The sequence below is a fragment of the Falco naumanni genome, chromosome 8, assembly GCF_017639655.2.
Source record: "Falco naumanni isolate bFalNau1 chromosome 8, bFalNau1.pat, whole genome shotgun sequence".
NCBI classification, from domain to species: domain Eukaryota; kingdom Metazoa; phylum Chordata; class Aves; order Falconiformes; family Falconidae; genus Falco; species Falco naumanni.
Window position 1 is genome coordinate 54,197,511 of NC_054061.1, and position 18,801 is coordinate 54,216,311.

At 42.1% G+C, this 18,801-nt stretch overlaps 1 protein-coding gene across 4 annotated transcripts in view; it reads left to right on the forward strand.

The window, feature by feature from the left end:
• UNC80 (unc-80 homolog, NALCN channel complex subunit) overlaps nt 1-18,801 on the forward strand; it is a 131,196-nt gene that overhangs the window by 59,342 nt on the left and 53,053 nt on the right. For all 4 annotated transcript variants that reach the window (XR_005829411.1, XM_040604477.1, XM_040604479.1 and 1 more), the window contains exons 25-32: nt 1,882-2,015; nt 4,844-5,009; nt 8,538-8,741; nt 10,253-10,353; nt 13,351-13,548; nt 15,226-15,333; nt 16,021-16,159; nt 18,504-18,685. Coding sequence is in view for 3 of the 4 variants with exons in the window: in XM_040604477.1 (XP_040460411.1) it covers nt 1,882-2,015; nt 4,844-5,009; nt 8,538-8,741; nt 10,253-10,353; nt 13,351-13,548; nt 15,226-15,333; nt 16,021-16,159; nt 18,504-18,685 (1,232 nt within the window). In the remaining variant the exon portion in view is untranslated. The remainder of the gene's footprint in view (nt 1-1,881; nt 2,016-4,843; nt 5,010-8,537; nt 8,742-10,252; nt 10,354-13,350; nt 13,549-15,225; nt 15,334-16,020; nt 16,160-18,503; nt 18,686-18,801) is intronic.

Here is an 18,801-nt window from a genome sequence, read left to right on the forward strand (position 1 = left end):
AGGTGAAGGTGGTATCAAACTTTATGTCCTCTCCAGATGTCATTTGTATATATGTGTGTGCTGTAATGTACAGGTTCCTGTGTACATGTACTGTTGTTCACCATTGATGTAGTGTGCTAGCACTGTTTTATCTTCTGGTTTCTTTTTCTGTGGTTCTGGGTTTGTTCTTACTGCATACAGGCCCACTTTGGAGTAGAGAGGAGTAGCTGGGAGCAGTGGAATGGCACTTGTGGGAAACAATCTCAAGAGAAGGTATTGGCCCTAAGCTAGACCTTCATATGTGCCACTGTAGTGTGCTAGTGCTAGCTACGTGAATGTGGGTGGCTGTTCTGGGTATTTTATTTGCCCTCTAGGAGATATATCCAAAGCAGGAGGTGGGTGCACCCGAAATTTCCCCTTTTCTGCACCATGAATGAACAACTGCATTTCCATGACTGAGTGACAGAATAGACTTTCTTGTCCCTGTTCAGCCACAGATACTAGGCACTCAAGGGGGTGTGGAGCTGCTTTTTTAAAGGGTTGCCTAAAAGAAGTAAACAGAGAGAACAGGTTGTGGTCTAGCAAGCCATTTAAAAGCTTAAGTACTCTCCTGAAAGCTAGGGTCTGAAAATAACTGATTTGCATTCCTGATGAAGGCAGAGAATTTCCAAAAGCTGCCCTGTGTGCTGTTGGGAGTAGACTGAGAAGAATAAAATATGCAGTTGGATATTCCGTTACACTGTACGTCTCATCTGTATCTGATAGTTCAGATTATTTTAGTCCCTACAAAGTCCATACATAATTCATTACTGGTAATGCATACAGAGGAATTAGCAAGCATCACAGAGTTAATGTGGTTTTAACTGATCCATGCAGTGTCCTCTCACTTGTTTGGTTCGGACTGTTTCTTTGCCAAAAGTAATTAGATCATACATGGGGGAAAGCAAGTGACAACACAAATATCTCTGAAATGTATGTAGATGGTAATATCAGGCATTATTAAAAAATGGGTGTGGTCAGTTGATTTTACAACTAATTTTATTTTTATTATTTATTTTCCCTGTCCATTATCCTAAACATTATTTTTCAAATTGATCAAGCACTGAAGAAACCTTTATACTTCTCAAGCTTTGAATGGCATTAGATGGGTTACAAAGTATAAGGCTTTTGAAGCTGATTGTTTAGATGCAGTTGAGACAAAACTCCAAGTATTTTGATAATCCTGCTTCCCTTTCCCAGTTTTGTTTTATGTTAAGCATTTGAATGGATAATTTGATTAAGCAGTTTGAATATTTTTTCCTTGATTATCTCTAAATAGCACTTGGATTCGCTGCACAAATAAAGAGGCCTGACTTCAAAGGAGGCTGTCTTTTCCAGTTATCAGGGTAGTAATTAATAACAGGCACGGTACCTCTTTGCTGGCTAGTCATAATTCCATGTGTTTTGAGAAATTTTCCTATATTTGAAAGTGACTCTTTTCTAGAACTGCATATTGGGCTGAATGCAAAACTGTAAACAGGAAGAAGGGTGTCTACCTGTTAACTTGTATAAGTTTTAAGAGATGTATATAAAATGCTGTAAGATCATGTTAGTTTAGTAGGTACCTCACCATAATACACTATAATATATACTATAGTACACTACAGTGTTACTTCACTATAACAAAATATAATACATGCTATAGTACACTACAGTGTGTTAGTACTGTTGCATGCTGGTAAATACATGGATTCATATTTGTTTGACTGTTTTAGTGTAGGAATAGTAGCATAGAGAGAAGTCTGGGTTTTCCTTGTTTTTAGTGCAGCTTGCATTGTGCACCATATGTGAAAATGTCAGTCACCTCTTGGTTCCAGATTCTGTGTAATCCCCTTGCTCACCATAGAAATATTTTTTTCCCAGGCACTGTGAACCCTACCAAATGTTGTTGTCCTTTTGCACTGAAAATGGCAGCCTGTCAGCTTCTCCTGGAGATAACCACTTTTCTCCGAGAGACCTTTCCCTACATGCCCAGGCCACGTACTGAGCCTCTTGTGGTAAGTGGACAACACACTGTGGAGAAGGAGCCATGGCCACTGAAGTCATTGGGCTCTGAGCCTGTCTGAGGAGAGGCAGGGGTGGGGCAGTGACTCAAGTGGATCTCTGACGGGGAGAAAGGAGCCCTTGTCTGGTGAATGGAAGATGGGCAGGGCACTCAAATGGGTTGATTAAGAAGGTAAGACTGTGGAAGCACATGCACTGGAAGTTCAAGAAAGTTTCAGAATAGAGAAGAGGGTAGCAGATGGATTGAGAAACTAGTGTGGGGGACCTGAGAGGGGTGGGAGATGGACTGCAGGAGGTGACAGACAGCTCATGTGCTACCTAGCTGATTAGGAGGGCCAGTTGACAGAGAACTGAACAAGGCAGTTCGTAGAAAGGAAAAGGATGGTTTACAGAGAATTTGCTGGAGCTTAAAACTTGCAGATTTTTCGTTTGAGTTAAACAACAGAATTGAAGGGACTTGGGGGGGGGAAAGAAAAGAGACAAAAGAAGCGAGGAAAGAAAGTCTCTGTGAGACTGAGAGGCACAGACAAATCCTGACATGAATAGTAAGCTAAATGACTGATAGGTGACAAGTAATTTTGTGAGTAGCAGAGCCCATGAAACCTGATTTCCAGTGGTTCACTCTTGTGTGGATTTTCTTATGACTAATGTGGTTTAATGCTGCCTTCAGTCTGTTGTTTCACAAAATACACAGGCACTCAGTTATCTTTTGTCAAATTGGGTTGAAGGTGACCATCAGCTCTTTAGAGGTGGTGAGCATGGCATGAGACAAGAACTGAGTGGCAAACATGCAGTTTCATCTTATAAGCCTGATTTCATTAGGAAATCAGGATAAAAATTATAAAGAAAGAATGAGAAGCTAAATTTCCAAGTGAACACGAAGGCTTTAGCCCTGCTATTCCAGTTTTTGTTAATGACACTTAGATCATATTTTGCTGATGACAGTTGTGCTTGACAGGCTGATTTGGCTGAGCATTACTGTAATTAAGTTATGAAATTTATTTCAAAGGCTTTAGGTGACCTATGATGAAGTGACTCAGCCCCCAGGTATGCAAGAAGGCCAATTTTAAAAAACAGGGATAAATTCAGCTGAAATCTTCCTAAACACTTTATTGATATTTTTACCATGTAATAAATGACTGCGTCCAAAAGCAGGATAATACCAGGGTTTAGAATTCATTTCAGTTAAGTAGTTAGGCTTGGAACTAAGAATATGCTGGGTAATGAAGGTCAACAGAATTTGTGCTTTTGTGCCAGACAGAGATGTAACTGATTAATAGCTTTCCAGACTTGTTTATGGGATAGAAGGAGGAGGAATTATTCTGTGATGCGTAGGCAGAAGAAACATTAAGGTCACATTATGCAAGAGCCTATTAGAGAAAACGGCCATGGAGTGCTGCTTTTAACTTTGTATGGAGAAAAAAACCCCAAAAAAACCCAACAACCAAAACCATGGAAGTTTTCAATTCTAGAGATACTACAGACCATTATTTTAGGCACCCAACTTTTCATATCCCAGGTTTTGTTATTGAGGAAGATAAAATATTTCCCTTATGGCAATCAACTGTTAGCTTTTCTGACAATCACTTAAAATTTTCCCTGGAGATGCAAAGCTGACTGCAAATGGTTTGGGAACTTCAGCTGGTGTTAGATAGGCTAGTTAACCCATTTCAGCACAGCTCAGTCTAGAACATATGTTTGAGAAGACCATTTTTTATTTATGTATTTATTTTCAAACCCACTCTTAGAGTAGCAGGCTTTGTCACTACCCAAGTAACTCACAGTAACTTCTATGGGAGTTTTGTGTGCAAATTCCAGTATAAGATCTCCTGAGCCTACAGAATTTTATCTGGAATTTTTGGATAAATTCAGTGATATTGTCATTCACATTAATCAACCATTTATCCACAGCAAGGAACTTTGTGTCATCTTAGATTTTAGCTAGTTCCATCTTGGGTGGGGAGATATCAAAGCTGATGATATCCCCAGTCAAAAAGCACAAATGGTGTTCTAAAAGAGCCCGGCATTTTAACTGTGTTTGCCAGTGTGGGAGTTCGCAGTCATTTTTTCTCTTTTTTTAGCTGTGGTTAGAGAAAGTGGATGATAATCCATAGCTTGTGGGATTTTAGGACTTCTGCTTTTTTGGCCTAAGCTGGTAGCCAGTAGATTGCACAAATGGTGCCATTTCTGTTAAAAGGAGAAAATGAGGGTGCAAAGTAGTTTCTCTCTGGTGCAATGGTGTTTGTTTTCTAGAATTTAAGTGCAGTCAATGCTTTTAATACTCCCTGTTTTCCTCTGTGTCCCTTCAGCCTGATCTGCACACATAAAGCTTTCTGTGGGCCATGCTGTCACGGCCGTCACACTGCAGCTAGCTTTCTCTCAGCTTCTCTGCCTCTGATGAGTACAGTAGCAATGCATTCCCTAACCAACGACCACGAGCCTTTTGGAGCAGAGACCTAACCATCCACCCCACATCTTGGGCAACAGTCACCTTTTATTGCCACCTATCCATTAGGGACCATTTATGTGATTGATGTGTTTTCCCTCTCGTGAACTTGCAGACAGGGTGCCAATTCACTCAGCACTGTTCACCAGGCCCGTGTGTTAACACCTGTTAATTCTTCCATCCTGATAGCATGGCTCAGTGTGCTGCAAGCTCAAAGAATAGCTGGACTAGAAAATGTCAGGGTAGATGGAGAACTGTGTGGTAGAAGTAAATTCCCATCTAAAGCGGTTCTTCCTGAAGCTTCTGTGGTTGCAGTGGAAAGCATGGGGGCTCATACCGCTTGCACATCTGTGTGGTCTCTACATTCTGATACAGGACCTGGAGAGCTGCAGGCTGCGTCTGGACCCTGAGATGGATCGGCACAGGTATGAAAGAAAGATCAGCTTTGCTGGCGTTCTGGATGAAAATGAAGATTCAAAGGATTCCCTGCACAGCAGCAGCCACACCCTCAAATCTGAGGCTGGTTTCGAGGAGAAAAAAGGTTTGTCAGCACAATGAGGCTTTTGTATTCTCAGGGCTTGTGAAGTGGCGCTTGATTTTATGTTTTCATTTGCATAGACTGTGTTAAAAAGCAGGCGGCCATGGAGTCACGTGGCTTTGAATCATTTCTGAGATGCTTCTGGCCTTCTGGGTTCAATATAATAAATGTGAGAAGCAAAGATGTTAAATTTTACGAAACACTGCTATGACTGAAACCGATTGAGAGCATTGCAAGATTTCTAAAAAGGAGGATGCCTTGATTCAAACTGTCTCTCAGTGAGATGCTGAGAGAAGCATCACTATTTGATTCACTTTAAAAATAAAGATCAAAAGTGTTCTTGATTAGTTTTTATTCTGATTACAGTTTTTAGTTTTGGGGAAACCACAGAGGGAAGATTGTGATCTTTCTGTGAAAATTTGTACTGGTTTGGAAGTCATGGCATCTCACAGAATTAGTGGTTGATCACTTGATCTCTTGAATTCTTTGCTACCACATGAAAAACACACACATGTGTGGCTTTTGATGGCTAGCAGATTATTGTTACCAACATATTGTATACTGTACAAGCAAACCTCAAGCTCACTGTGTTTGCTGAGAACAGCAGATTGTTTCCATTTTTGAGCCATCTCATGCAAAACTCACATACTATCTGATGGTACAAGTGTTGCAATACAATAGACAGTCATCGTGCGTATTTGCAATTAGTGGCTAAACTGCTAGGCAGTTAACTGTAAATGATTCTCCCTCTAAAAAGTCTTGTAGAACTGTTTAAATTCTGTCTCATAATAGCCATATAAAGGTGTGGATGTTTGAATAATTTTGATGATTGCTTGAAAAGGATAAATGTTTGATGATCATTTGAAAAGGATAGAGTCTGTGGCTGGTTATCCTCTAGGAACTGTAACGTGTATTAATGATTCAGAGGAGCTTTTACTGACTTCAGGGGGATTTGGATAAAGTTTGCATTGTCTTCAGCTGTGACCCTGCCACAATTACTGGAGAAAATATCAGAACTGCATCCAAGACTCACATGGTGTAAAACTGCCTCCAAGATTGTGTCAGGTGAGACAGCCCATGAAGACAGCGAGGTATCCACCTGAGAAAGCTGGATAAACTCATGCTCAACCCCATTTTTTGTACCCTTGGTATATTGGCAGCCCAGAGAAGCGCACAGCCTTATGGTCTGTCTGACAGTCTAAGATCAGTAGGATAAGATGTCTCTAACTATTTAGATGAGGAAAAACTTTGTTTGGGGCTTGGGTTTTTTTGAAGGTAGTTGTGTCGATTACTTGAAACAACTTTTCAGCCTCTCGGGCAGCAGTCCCATCCACCGGGATGTTACCTGAGTGGGAGAGTGCCTACAAGCATACAGTCCTGCTGGAAAATGCTGGTCTCTAATTGTCCTATTTTTATTAGAGACAATGCTGACTTAGGTTTTCCTTCATGTGTTGTTGTGCTACAGGCATCATGCAGAATTGAGTTATTTTTGCAAAGACAGTATTAGCTTTCTACATCCTTGACTCTGTAAAACTACATTTTCCCTGCAGTTTGAGCTTGATTTTTTTTTTCCCCACTCTCCCTTTTCCCTAAGCTGTCATGTAGTATTCCTTTACTAAAATTGCCTCTTTAATGCGTTTTAGAGATGGGAAAAGTGATTCTGGTAGGAAGGCTGAATCCTAATATACTATACTCTAGGAAAAATATATTTGCAGTATTTTGGAAGGTAAATAAATGCAAGATAATGTTATATTTAAAATTACAATAATGATGTTCTTGTCTCTGGCCACAGCATATTCTTCTGGGGATCCGCCTGGGCCAAACATAACTGATGCTGAGGCATCTTTCATAATCTGCACTCTTCTAGATAAGAAAATGCTGTATGAATGTAACTAAATTTTTCTTGCCTGCAGTGACAGGTTTCTTTACCTCAACCTCTTTAATAAGTACTAATCTGTTTCCTTTCATTTTTTCCGGAGTGTTAAAAACTTTGCTCTCATTGCTTACCCCAGGTGTGGCTTAACAGCTATCCAAAAGCTACGAGTTTACTGTATAGAATCTGCTCCAGGTAGGTCTGAAATACAGACACTAAAGCTAGGTAGAGGCAAGCTCTCAGAGGATCATATATAGTATTTGTGTGCTAAAAGGGGGTTCTGCAGACTTCATGCAATGCAGTTACAAGTGTTTAAGTGGTTTGGTGTTCAGGGGAACTGAGCCACTGTATTGAGGCTAATCTGAACAGAATTCAAGCAGTAGAGATTGCTAAGGAACTCAGCGTGGTCACTTGGAGGGAGATTCTCTGGTCACTCAGCAGTGATTTGCCCAGCTCATTCACGAGGACTGAGGAGTAGCTCTCAAAAGCTATCCACCTGTCTTCGGCCAGGACATTAGCCACTGGAAATGGGAGTGGGAATTTGGTTCTGGAGGAATTAGGGGCACTCTCAGGAGTAAAGGTGTGTTTGATTTTTTCCTGAAGCCAAACCACAATTCTATTAAAGTATTTTGCTTTCCCATGGTATCCAAAAAGCTGTATCCTGTTCATTCTCAACAACACACCAAAAGGTAATCGATCACACATGGCCTTGCCTGATTAGATCTGCAGTAAAATGACTGAGTGTTGCAACATTTGGACTGACATTCTGCCATGTACTGCCTTTGAACTAAAAGGAGAATGAAAGTGCAAACGGTTGGTGCTTTGAACATTGAACCATTTCATGTCTGTGCTCATCAAAAATGCAGAGTGTCAATGGATGTTGTTAATGCCTGAAAGCTGCTGATTTGTCTGAAGGAGAGGATCTACGTGCTCCCGTTTCCTCTAAAGCATTCTAATGACGAAGAGTAACATGCAGAGACACGGATTTATGCAAATCTTACTTCAAAGAAGTCTTGCGTGCTAACCTCATGAAGCAGACTACTCTTCTGCAGTCACACGTGCTGTATGAATAAATAATTGATCCTACTGCAGAGCTCAGTGAGGTTTACAGAACCCAGGCCCACAGGAAAATAGGTTTGTCCATGGTGCCTTGTTCATGCTTGGGATTCAGCCATCTATCCCTAGCAAGAGGTGATTCTGCACTAATGTAAACCCCAGGGGCTGGCAAAGAAAACTGCAATTTACATCCTTTGGGCAGATCCTGGTTCCTGTCGGGAATTGATTCAAATTGGTGTAAATCGTAGGTTTTCTTTGTCCATATTTTGGGTTTCTATTAGAACAGCTGACTCTACTTGCTAGTGGTTGAACGAGGGCTAGTTCCAAATACAGACAAGGCCTGAGGTGACGTACCAGGTCTCCAGGAAATGAGGTGCTGAACACATTTCCGTAAAGCATCTTTACTGCCTGATTGACAGAGCTGCATTGGCGGAGGCTTTGGAAGGGAGGCTTTGGCCCCACATTCCTTGGTAGAAGAAAAAGACGCTGCAATACAGGCTGGCAGCAGCGGGTCGGGAGGGAGGGGAGGGCCAGGATATCTTTCTTTTTTAAATGGGGAAAAATTAAGGGGAAAAAAGTCCTTTTTTATTCTTTTAATACAGTTCCCAGCAGGAAGATCAGGATAGGAGGCTCCCGCTTGCTCCAGATTAAAGGAACCCGCAGTTTCCGGGTGAAGAAGGGGGGTTCCCTTTCCAGCATTCGCCGGGCCGGCAGCCTAAAGAGCACCAAGTTATCACGGCAGGACTCAGAGTCTGAGAATGAGGAGCTGCAGCTGTCCCACAGCAGGGACACTGTCACTGATATAGGTAACTTAGACGAGTGGGTGGAAAGGGAGGGGACAGTAGGCAGGACCTAAACTCTCGATGTGATTGCAGCAGAGCTAGAAATGATGAGAGACCCCCATCCCAGCAGGCTAGGAAAAAACTAGGCTTCTTCGTAGGGACTGCCTGAACTAGTACCTGGGAGGAACATGGTTCAAATCCCGGGTGCAGCGTTGGCTCCGTGCACAGGTTGTCAATTGAGAGCTCCGTGTTAGAGCATGAACTCTTGGAATGCTGATGCCTGCCAGCCAAACGCATGCTGTCTTTAGGGGAGCATATGCACGTGTGTATATGCACATACACACCCCCCTAAACCGTATGATATAATGAATCCATGAGGTTATATGCATATATGGTATTTTATTGTCCATAGTAACAGATAGGAGATAAATATATATGTGAATACATGCCCTTCATATTCTGTGTAGGGTATGATGTCATTGACATGTTGTGTGACATGTAATATATATATTCCTATATGTAGAACATAACATGTACATGCTACATACTATATTTCTGCATATTGGCATATACATATATTTTTACAGCTTGCAGATGCTTTCCTTAGTCTTCGAAAGATGAATCACCATATATTTATCTTATGGAAACCAAATGCGCATCCTGCCACGAGAAATCTCCTTCACAGCTTAACTAAAGGGGCTCCCTCTGCTAGGGGTGTTAACAAAAACCTACAGTTTGCATACATTTGGAGCTGAAATAACCTCCCAGGCTTAATGGTCATTTTTATGTTGCCCATAAGATGCTTCAATATGTTAACGTGGAGACTGGGATCACCTGTTCTGTAGACTTTGGCAAGTCACAGTTCACTTAAAAAGGGAAAGAAAGGATTAACCACAATTCATCCCCAGCCATCTCTTAACAGCATTAATGTTAGTTTTATAGGAAGCCTATAGGTTATACAACAGCTGGAGGAAATACAGGGATCAGTGAAGTTCCTGGAGAAATCTCCCTTGCCTGAGTTCTTTAGGACTAGCATGCTAGAATCAGGATTTTTTTCCCCTTTCATCCCCACGACATTAGCAGTTTCCATGGGCAATTAGCAGTGACGTTGCCCATTGGCATTTCCAGTTGGATGCCACTTCTGGTTGGATTTTTGTTGACATTTTTAACCACAGAGCCCAGTCAATGCAGATCACTAAACCAACCATTTGCAGCATCTGAATGGTACAAGTAATTTTTCTGATGTTTTTCATTTACCTTCTCCCCTTCCATTAAAGAAAAAAGCAGGGAGGGAGCAGCATTTGCTACTGACAAGATGGCCTGTGAGCCAAGTCTAAATGGTTCTTGTAATTGTCAAGCCAGCATGGTACAAGGATTGGGGAGGGGTGTCCAAACGCAGTCTTTCCAGTGTGGCATATTCTGTGTACTCTGGTCCATTCCCACAAGGCTGGCCTGGCTTACAAGTGCTGTCCTTAGTCTTAAAGCACATAGGGAGCAATAAAAACAACCACCTTTTGGGTATTTTTCTTTTGAAGAAGGGAGCCCTTGGAGCGCGAGTGAGCCTAGCATTGAGCCCGAGGTGCTGAGCAACACAGGCGCGGAGGAGAACTATCATCGGAACATGTCGTGGCTGCATGTAAGTATGAGTCACCAGCAGTGCTCTCAAGGATGGCATTTTCAGTAGGAATACCTTTGTGCTGGCATTAACCAGATCACAATCTGTGCTTTCTCCATATAGCATCAAGGATCTCAAGTGTAAACAAGCTGCAACCATTGGAAATCGTCTGTTTGCTGTTTCTAAAATGGACTAAACCCAGGAAGTTTTTGTCTTGCTTCCTCCATCTATTTCATATATTTAATTTGTAAGGAAAAAGGGACTATTTCTCTCTAGGGGTGCAGGGACAGACTTGTTACTTCAGCTGAAAAATCCATTAGCTCAGTATCTCCAGCATGGCTAGTAGCGGGGGTAGGTCAGGAAGACTAATAGAAAGGACTACAGTGTAAACTGGGCTCCCAGCTTCTGGGAAATGGCATTTGAGCTGGAGGTTCTGTTGTGACCACTGTGTTCACTAACTACCAGAATATTTTTCTTAGGGAGTTTTTCCAGCCCCTTTTTGAGCCACTTTATATATTTTTATTTCCATTAACTCTGTGGCAACAAACTTAATTATGCATCTTGTGGGGAAAAAAAATGTTTTGGAGCACTTTCTTTGATTCCATTAGATGCGTTCTATCGCACTGTCTAACACAACAGGGCCTTGTGTAGTTTTGACTCTCAAACAGATAGGGAGTACAGCAGTGCAAATGTGGTTCGATCATGCAGGGCCTAAGACATGCATTTTGGTCATCTCCTATGTACCTATGATTTAGACATGCTAAAACTCAGTTGGGCAAGTCTACACAGTTCAATCCACTGCTGTCCAAGGACTGTCCACCTCTACCTCTGTTGCCGCATGACGCGCTGTGATGGTGCAGTACAGTCAGTGTGTCCTTGTGCACATGCATTGCAGAAAAGTTGGACTGACTCCCTGTGCACAGATCGATTGTATCCTACATATATGTATGAGTTTTAACTTGAGTTGCCTTTGGGAAAAACAACTGCCAATAATGAGTTGATATACCCCTCTTTCCTGCAAGTATTTCATACAGTCTGTTCTCAACTGCCCCGTTCCTATAGGGTGTGGGCAAGAACAGGCTTAATCTGATACTGTGATGTCGGAAGCGGTTCTTGATAGTTGTCTTTTTTGGAAGAGGGTGGCAGGCCAGGGAATTTAGATGTCATGTCTTCCAAGCTAGTTCCTCAATCCCTGGACTACCCTGCTTCTCTGTCAGTACTCTAATGCTCTTCATAATGATTAGATCTCATTTGGAAATTCCAGTGTGCTAAACCAAGTATGTTAGACATGAGAGTGTGTACTAGGTAATGAGTTGCTCGAGGATAAAGGCATCTCCCTAGCTAGCAGCTTAGGATAAGTCATGGTGTGTTTGCTCAATGTAGGAGGATGCATGGGCTCATAAATACGAGGTATAAACTGAAAGGAACTTGAGATGTTTGTCTCACTTTACATGTGATTAGCCTGCATAGGAGAAAGGAAGATTTGAAAAATCACCCGTTCCATTAATGCCACGCAAGTACCAGTATCGCATGAGAACTTTCTCTTTTTGTTTGTTGGAAGGAAGGTGCGGGTGGGTGGTCACTCAAACTACAGGCAAAACAAAGACCTGCTTTACTTAATGGTCATGAGCAAGCCACTCAAAAGGATCACTGGCTCCAGTTGCTTCTACACAGGCACCAGCATTTCCTCTGCCTGTCCCTTATGGCAGCCCACAGCATGATGTCCTCACTCTATGTCAGTGTACCGTAACTACAAGTTATAACAGTGGAGCAAAGGCTGGGTAGAGGCTATACAGTGCTGATCAGATTTATACCATTTGCATGTTGATACAACACTATTGGCTTGAGTTATTCCTGATTGACCCCAAAATAACATGAGGACAGAACAGGCATGCAAAGACAAGAATCCTGCATACGCAGCACAGACTTGTGTTAAATCAAGCTCCTGACTTTTTAGAAGCCTAAGTATTTGAGGGTTGAGAGTGAAGTGGCTGCCTTACTTGACAGAGCTAGTAGACTGCAGCTGCACAGACCATAAATGGATGGGAAAGGTGAGATAGCTTCTTTCTGGTAGTTCTGAGCATTTCTGCACTAGGTTGTAGGATGAAGAAGAGGATTCATAAAGGCCAGTTATACCTACAGCATGAATGGCTTGGGGCTGCCTGTGTGTTTTCCTCAGAGTGCTACTACTAAGTGTCTGGGTTTGTGTGTAACATGAAGCCCGATGTACAAAGAGCTGCTGGACTGAGCTTCGCTCCTCTGGGAAGAAACCCTCTGAGTTACACCAGAGAGTAGACAGTGAAGTCTTGACTTACCCCAGGCTGTCTTTAATTAGTTTAGGGACTAATAGCAGTGTCACTGTGGCAAAGCAGGGTTCAGAATAGCTAAATGCACAGATATTTACTCTGTTTCTTAGATGGGTTTTTAGAGCTCCTTGTTTCCATATAGCAACACCACTAGATGTAGTAACTGAGCCACTAACATAAAGCCAGGCCGGGTGGGCCTACCCAAGCACAGTGAGGGAAGCATATGCAGAACAACTGGCACAGCTTACTCAAAAGCATACTGAGATGTTTCTTTGCCTACTCCTTGAAGGAAACTAACCCTCAAACTTGATGGTTTTGCAGCTTAAATGATGATTGAGTAGTTGACAATTTCTGGTCTAAGCCCTCATCTCAGAGTGACGATACAACAGCTTTCTGCAAACTGAGAGAATACTGTTTTCCTCAGCCTTAATCTTGCCACCAGCCAAACATCCACATCTACAGCAGCTCTGTCTCTTCATTTCCTTGTTAATACTAGTGTTTCTTTAGCCGTGCCTAGCTAGATTGTAAACCACTTGTAAGTATGGAGCTCTGCACCGACACGCATGTCTTTTCAAAAAGCTGTGTTGAGCTTCACGGCTCCCCAGCTAGGCTGTGGGCAAGTTAGCTTGACTGTCCCCATCACAGGCTGTCCTACGCAGTTCTCTGTGTAATTCCCTTTCAATAAGTAACTCTTCTTTTTTTCCCCCCTAAGGTTATGATCCTACTATGCAACCAGCAAAGTTTCATATGTACCCACATTGACTACTGTCACCCACACTGCTACCTCCATCACAGCCGGTCCTGTGCTCGCCTTGTCCGGGCCATCAAACTCCTGTATGGAGACACAGTGGACTCTCTGCGAGAGAACAGCACGTTGAACAGTGTGGCAAGAGGCAAAAAACAAAAGGAAGTGAGTAGATAAAAAAAAGCAGAATGTTTTGGGGTTTGTCTGGGCAGGTCATAATTACCTTCACGACTGCATAATGTACTCAAACAGTTCTTTCACTACAAAATGAACACAGCCCTTGTAAATGCAGCTGTGCTGTAAAAAGAACTATTAAGTCATTTAGGATTCTGGAAGGAATGTAATCTGTATTGATTGGGAAGAATCTCAGTTGCTGATAAGGTTGTTTAAAAGCTTATAACCTGACTTAAATTTTAATGTTCTTTAATGGCCGCTACTTCTCAGCCCCTGGAGTCCAATCTCTGTTTTTTTCAGGGTTCACCTCATCTGTTAGTAAGAATCACTCTTGAAATTCCTCTAAAATCTTGCATAATTTCTTCCTTTGAGGACTAAACTCTCAGAACTGTTCCAAGAATTATATGCATTAGTATTTAATGTTAGTCTCTTTAGTGGCACATTTGTAATGACTAGTTCATCAGGTTATTCAAACAAGATTGTGCCTTTTTAGCCATATAAGTGGTGCCTTTAACTTCAGTGGAAATATATTTGTGCTTTCAGTGAAGTGCCCACCCAGGTACCAACTGAATCATGTCAACAGTTGGTTAATACTTTCGTGTTCTTGACCACAACAGACTAAGGTATTCTGAATACTTGTAATAGTAGAGCCATTGAACTACTTTGCAGTAATGTTGAAAACAAAAGTGTTCACGAAATTCTCATGAAGATTTAAGTTGAGTAAAGAGGTTACCATCCCTGTAAGTGGAAAATGACGGAGTAGGAGAAAGTTCGTAACATTTCTTTGTCAACCAGCAGATTGTTTCCTGTCAAGTTGGAAAATCGAAGGGTACTTGTATGGAACAAAGCACAGAGCATATGAAACAACAGCTAATGATTCTACTTCACTGAAAACTGTAACCCTTTGACACAGAGAAGTAGTGTGTCAGTTATTGAGGAAGACAGGCAGTCATTTCCCCTACAGAAGGCAGGCTTGAGATGAGCAGCTGGCAGTGTTCATGAAAGGCAGCAAAAGAACTCCGTGCATTACTGTGTGTTGTTTCATCTATAGCTTTGAATTGCAAGGCAAAGTGATACACATTTAATCATCCATCAAACCATCAAAGCCTTTAAGCAATAGCAAGGAAAAAAGAGGCTGGGAGGCAATAAGGTTTCCTACAAACACATGCCCCATGTTTGTACAGATGTGACTGCGGGAGAGTGATAACTTCTGAATTTCATGTAACTGTAGACTTTTCATCCCGGTTCTTCATACTCTGGAATTCTTCAGGTGTTGTCATTCTCTGACTGCATGGACACCATTTCCACATTTGTCTGGGATCCAGAGGAACCTCTTTTTTTAAAGCTTGCAGAATGAAAAGCTGGAGGTAGCTGCAATATGCAGACCTGGCTGTGTGCTCCATGGGGCTTTGTGAGCTCTCTGGTAAACGAGGACCCCCTGTGTTAATCATCAGGCTACTTGATTGAGGAGAAAAGTCTGTGGCAACCCAGCATTCTGGGAAAAGTCCTTGGTATTGCGAATAATAAACATTAAAAGGATTTGTCATTATCACTGTCATTGACAATCTGCTAGGGACAGCTCTCAGGCAGGTGTGAAATCTTTAGATTTTAGGAAATCTAAATGTGAAGTCCACTCTTTTTTTTTTTTTTTTTTTTTTTTCCTTCCAGTGCTCAGACAAGTCATGCTTGAGAACTCCTTCTCTGAAAAAGAGAGTGGTCGATATCAACTTGGAAGGGAAGAAGGACTCTGGAATGCTAAAATACATCAGGCACCAGGTACTGACCAGGCCGTATGCTAGTTAGGGAGGCTGATACATAGATGTCAGGTTACACTGCAACAAGAAGGAAAATGTATATGGATCTCCAAGCCTGTGTGAAGAACTGTTCCTGAATATGAATCAGTTCAGCTCTGCATATTTTCCCCAGCTGAGTAATGCTAAATTTAAGCCTCTTTAAGGTAACCCTGTCAAGAATCCTTCAAACATGTAGCTCCATTAAACTGCAGTCTGCATCTCTGGCTTCCTATAGGGACATATGCATCAAAACTGGGGATTAAAAAAAAATAATAATTAAAAAAACCCACATGTGTGTCCAAATACAACCCGTCAGTTTACAGCAATAATTTTCTTTGTTCTTTCTTGTTCAGTATTCCTGAAGAAGCAACAGGCTTTTCACAGGCTTGTTCTTGGCAGTCCTTGATATTTTCATGGATCTGTATCACTGTTTGTGCACTACCTTGGGAGAGTCTGGCTTTCCTTTCATCCTCTTTATCAGTGTTTTTGTGACATGAGTGACTAGTACATGATTCAAGGAACTAGGCTGCAAACACTGCTCTTTCAGTGCAGGCTGAAAGCGATGTTCAGAAGAAGCCTTATCTGAAATGGCTGAAACAAGAAGTTACCAGTGGGTAATGTGCAGACCAAAACTAGGGTTTGCTGTAAGGCATGACTTGTTTTTTTGCAGGTAATGAGCCTCTCCCCTGCACCTTTGTCACTGCTAATCAAGGCAGCTCCTGTCCTCACAGAAGAGATGTATGGGGACATCCAGCCAGCGGCATGGGAGCTCTTGCTCAGTGTGGATGAGCACATGGCTGGGGCAGCAGGTAAGAGAACAAAACCACTTAGTATGGCTAACCTTGCAAGACAGCTTTGTAATGGAAGAGTCTGAATGCCACCAAGGGTTTATTTGGAACTGTTTGGTTTTCATAGACCTGCATGTGTTTTTGGGCTCTGTACAAAAGAGGTAGTCAGAAGGATCAGGAAGGCAGTCTCTCAGACCCTGGTTGTGGTCCGTGATTAGAGAGCATCAAAATTAGTATTTGTGTTTAGTTGGATTTCTAGGCAGAGGAAATAGTGATTTTGTCCATCTAGAGTTTACTCAAGTGCTTTGTATGTTGTCTCATGGAAATTGTTAGTACCAGTTGAGGGCTGATACAAAAACAGATAAAAGGGATAAGAGTGGAACTGTCATAGCCCCTCTGCTTTGTTGAAAGGAAAATTCTCATATTGCATGGAGACAGCAGCATTGCTCAATAAGTAGTCTTATGGTGTGGTATTTATCTAAATTTTCCATTTCCCTTTGGTATTAAATTGTGCAGATGATATTTGCTGATGACACATAGTTGGGAGTCATCTTTAAGACAGAAGATTAGAACATCATACACCTGTGAGAGTATTACCTTGAAGAAGAAATTCCAGATATGAGTTGAAATTTATTACTACAAAGTGTAAGATCATGTCCTTGCAAACTAATAATAAGGATTTTTCTGTTATGAGCTTGAATCTTCTCCACCAGTGCACAGTGTACTTCCTCAGCCACAGGTCTTCTCTGTGCTCTTCCCTTCACCTTTGTCTTTCCCAGGCCAAGACAGGAAGAGAAAGGAGCGAAATAAAGAAAAGAAACAAACTGCCTGAAACTGCACTCTTTTCTCTCCTTCAAGTCCCTTTCTGGGGGAATAATTTTGGATGCTCTTTCTTGTCAAAAATTTACCATGGCTCACAGGGAAGGGAACAAAGCTTTGCTACTTTTCCTGAGGAGTGCTAGCTGGCGGCTCCTCCAAAGCAGCCTCTGAGCTACCTCTTTCTCCATCTCCCATTCCTGAAGGAAGGTTTAAAATCTATTTGAGGGTCTGTAGTAGCTTTTTTAGTAGAGAGTGATTTCAGCCCAAGCATAAATCACCTTCATCAAGGTCAAAACCTGAAAACCTACAATGTTGCTATCCACAAGCTGAAGAACTTGTGTGTTGGTGTACAACAGCACCATCTACTGAGCCCTGCCAAGGCTGTATTTCTTTTTTTGGTTACCTCAGTACGAGACTATGAGTTCACACTTTTAAAATCAGTCCTACTAAGACTTGACATAGTTACATTGAAAAGATGAAAGAGTAGAAAGTTCTCTGAGCTGGTGAAACAGGAAGGTCCCCACAGATCTGGAGCAGGGACAAGTGCTCACAGTGCAAGACAGGACCCAGGCAGCCAAAGAGCCGCCTTGTTTTTCTGCAATGTTCAAATGGCCTCCATTCAGCACTGCTCTCATGCCTGGCACCTTCTGAATAAGTGTTGAGGCAAACACGATGGCAAATGTCCTGTTTCTGCTGTGGACAAACAGCCATCAAATCTAGAGATATTGCCTCCAGTGCTCTATGGTGAGCAACGGGTCAAAGCAGCCGTGGATCCTCTGACACCCACCGAAATCCCACAGCAACACTGCTCTCTCTGTTTTTGTTTTGTGCTCAGTGCCCCTCAGACACCCATCTAAATTAATTGGCTTCCATCAGTCTGGAGCTTGACTATGTCTGTTTATACTACAATATGCTCCACTGAAATGACTATGGGCCAGCTCAGCTTCTATTGTGCTGTTTTCCGTCATGACCTGGTCCTTTGCCTTGCAATTTGTAGCAACCCCATTTTCTCTTGGAGGCAGTTTGTGACGATTGCACAGTGCCCATTTGACTAAGAACCTTTCTTTTTGGTTTTACCTGTGAAAATAGACAGGTGAGACCTGGGGGCACTGTCTCCTGCTCTGAGGGGAACACAGAGCTTCTGTTAAACCAGTCTATATTAATCATCACAGAAATCACTTGGAAGCTGAATCTTTGAAAGTCAAACCTGATTATTCCTGTTACTTCAAGAGATGCTTCTTATTTTAAATTAGTAATGACTGAGATTTTTCATGAGAGGAGCAAAGCTGTATTTTATTTTAAAAGCAGGTTTTCCAGAAGCTTTTCCAAGCTTCACGTGTAATGCTGTGTGGCTCCAAAAGGTGGAATCGTGCGTGCTTGGTTTCATGAAGCAGTACAGTTTTTGCTAAGCCTGGTAGACTGCTGATCTCATTTCTGGAGCCAAGATTAGGTTTGCTTTGGTGGGGGTTTGTACAGCTGCAGTTTTTCTCTGCCAAATAAACAGATTCTTAAGGAAAACAGATGATCAGATGTTGTCTCCCTGCAGCCGCCATGTTCCTGCTGTGTGCTGTGAAAGTGCCAGAGGCTGTTTCTGACATGCTGATGTCCGAATTTCATCACCCAGAGACAGTGCAAAGACTGAATGCCATTCTCAAATTTCACACGCTGTGGAGATTTAGGTATCAAGTCTGGCCAAGGATGGAAGAGGGCGCACAGCAGATCTTTAAGGTAGATAGGACACGTGAAAGACAACATTGCTGTTTACAGCTTGCCTTCTGGGATAGATGTGTAATGACACACTGCCATGAAATTGCCTGAAAATCTGTTTAGAGAAAAAAATGGTT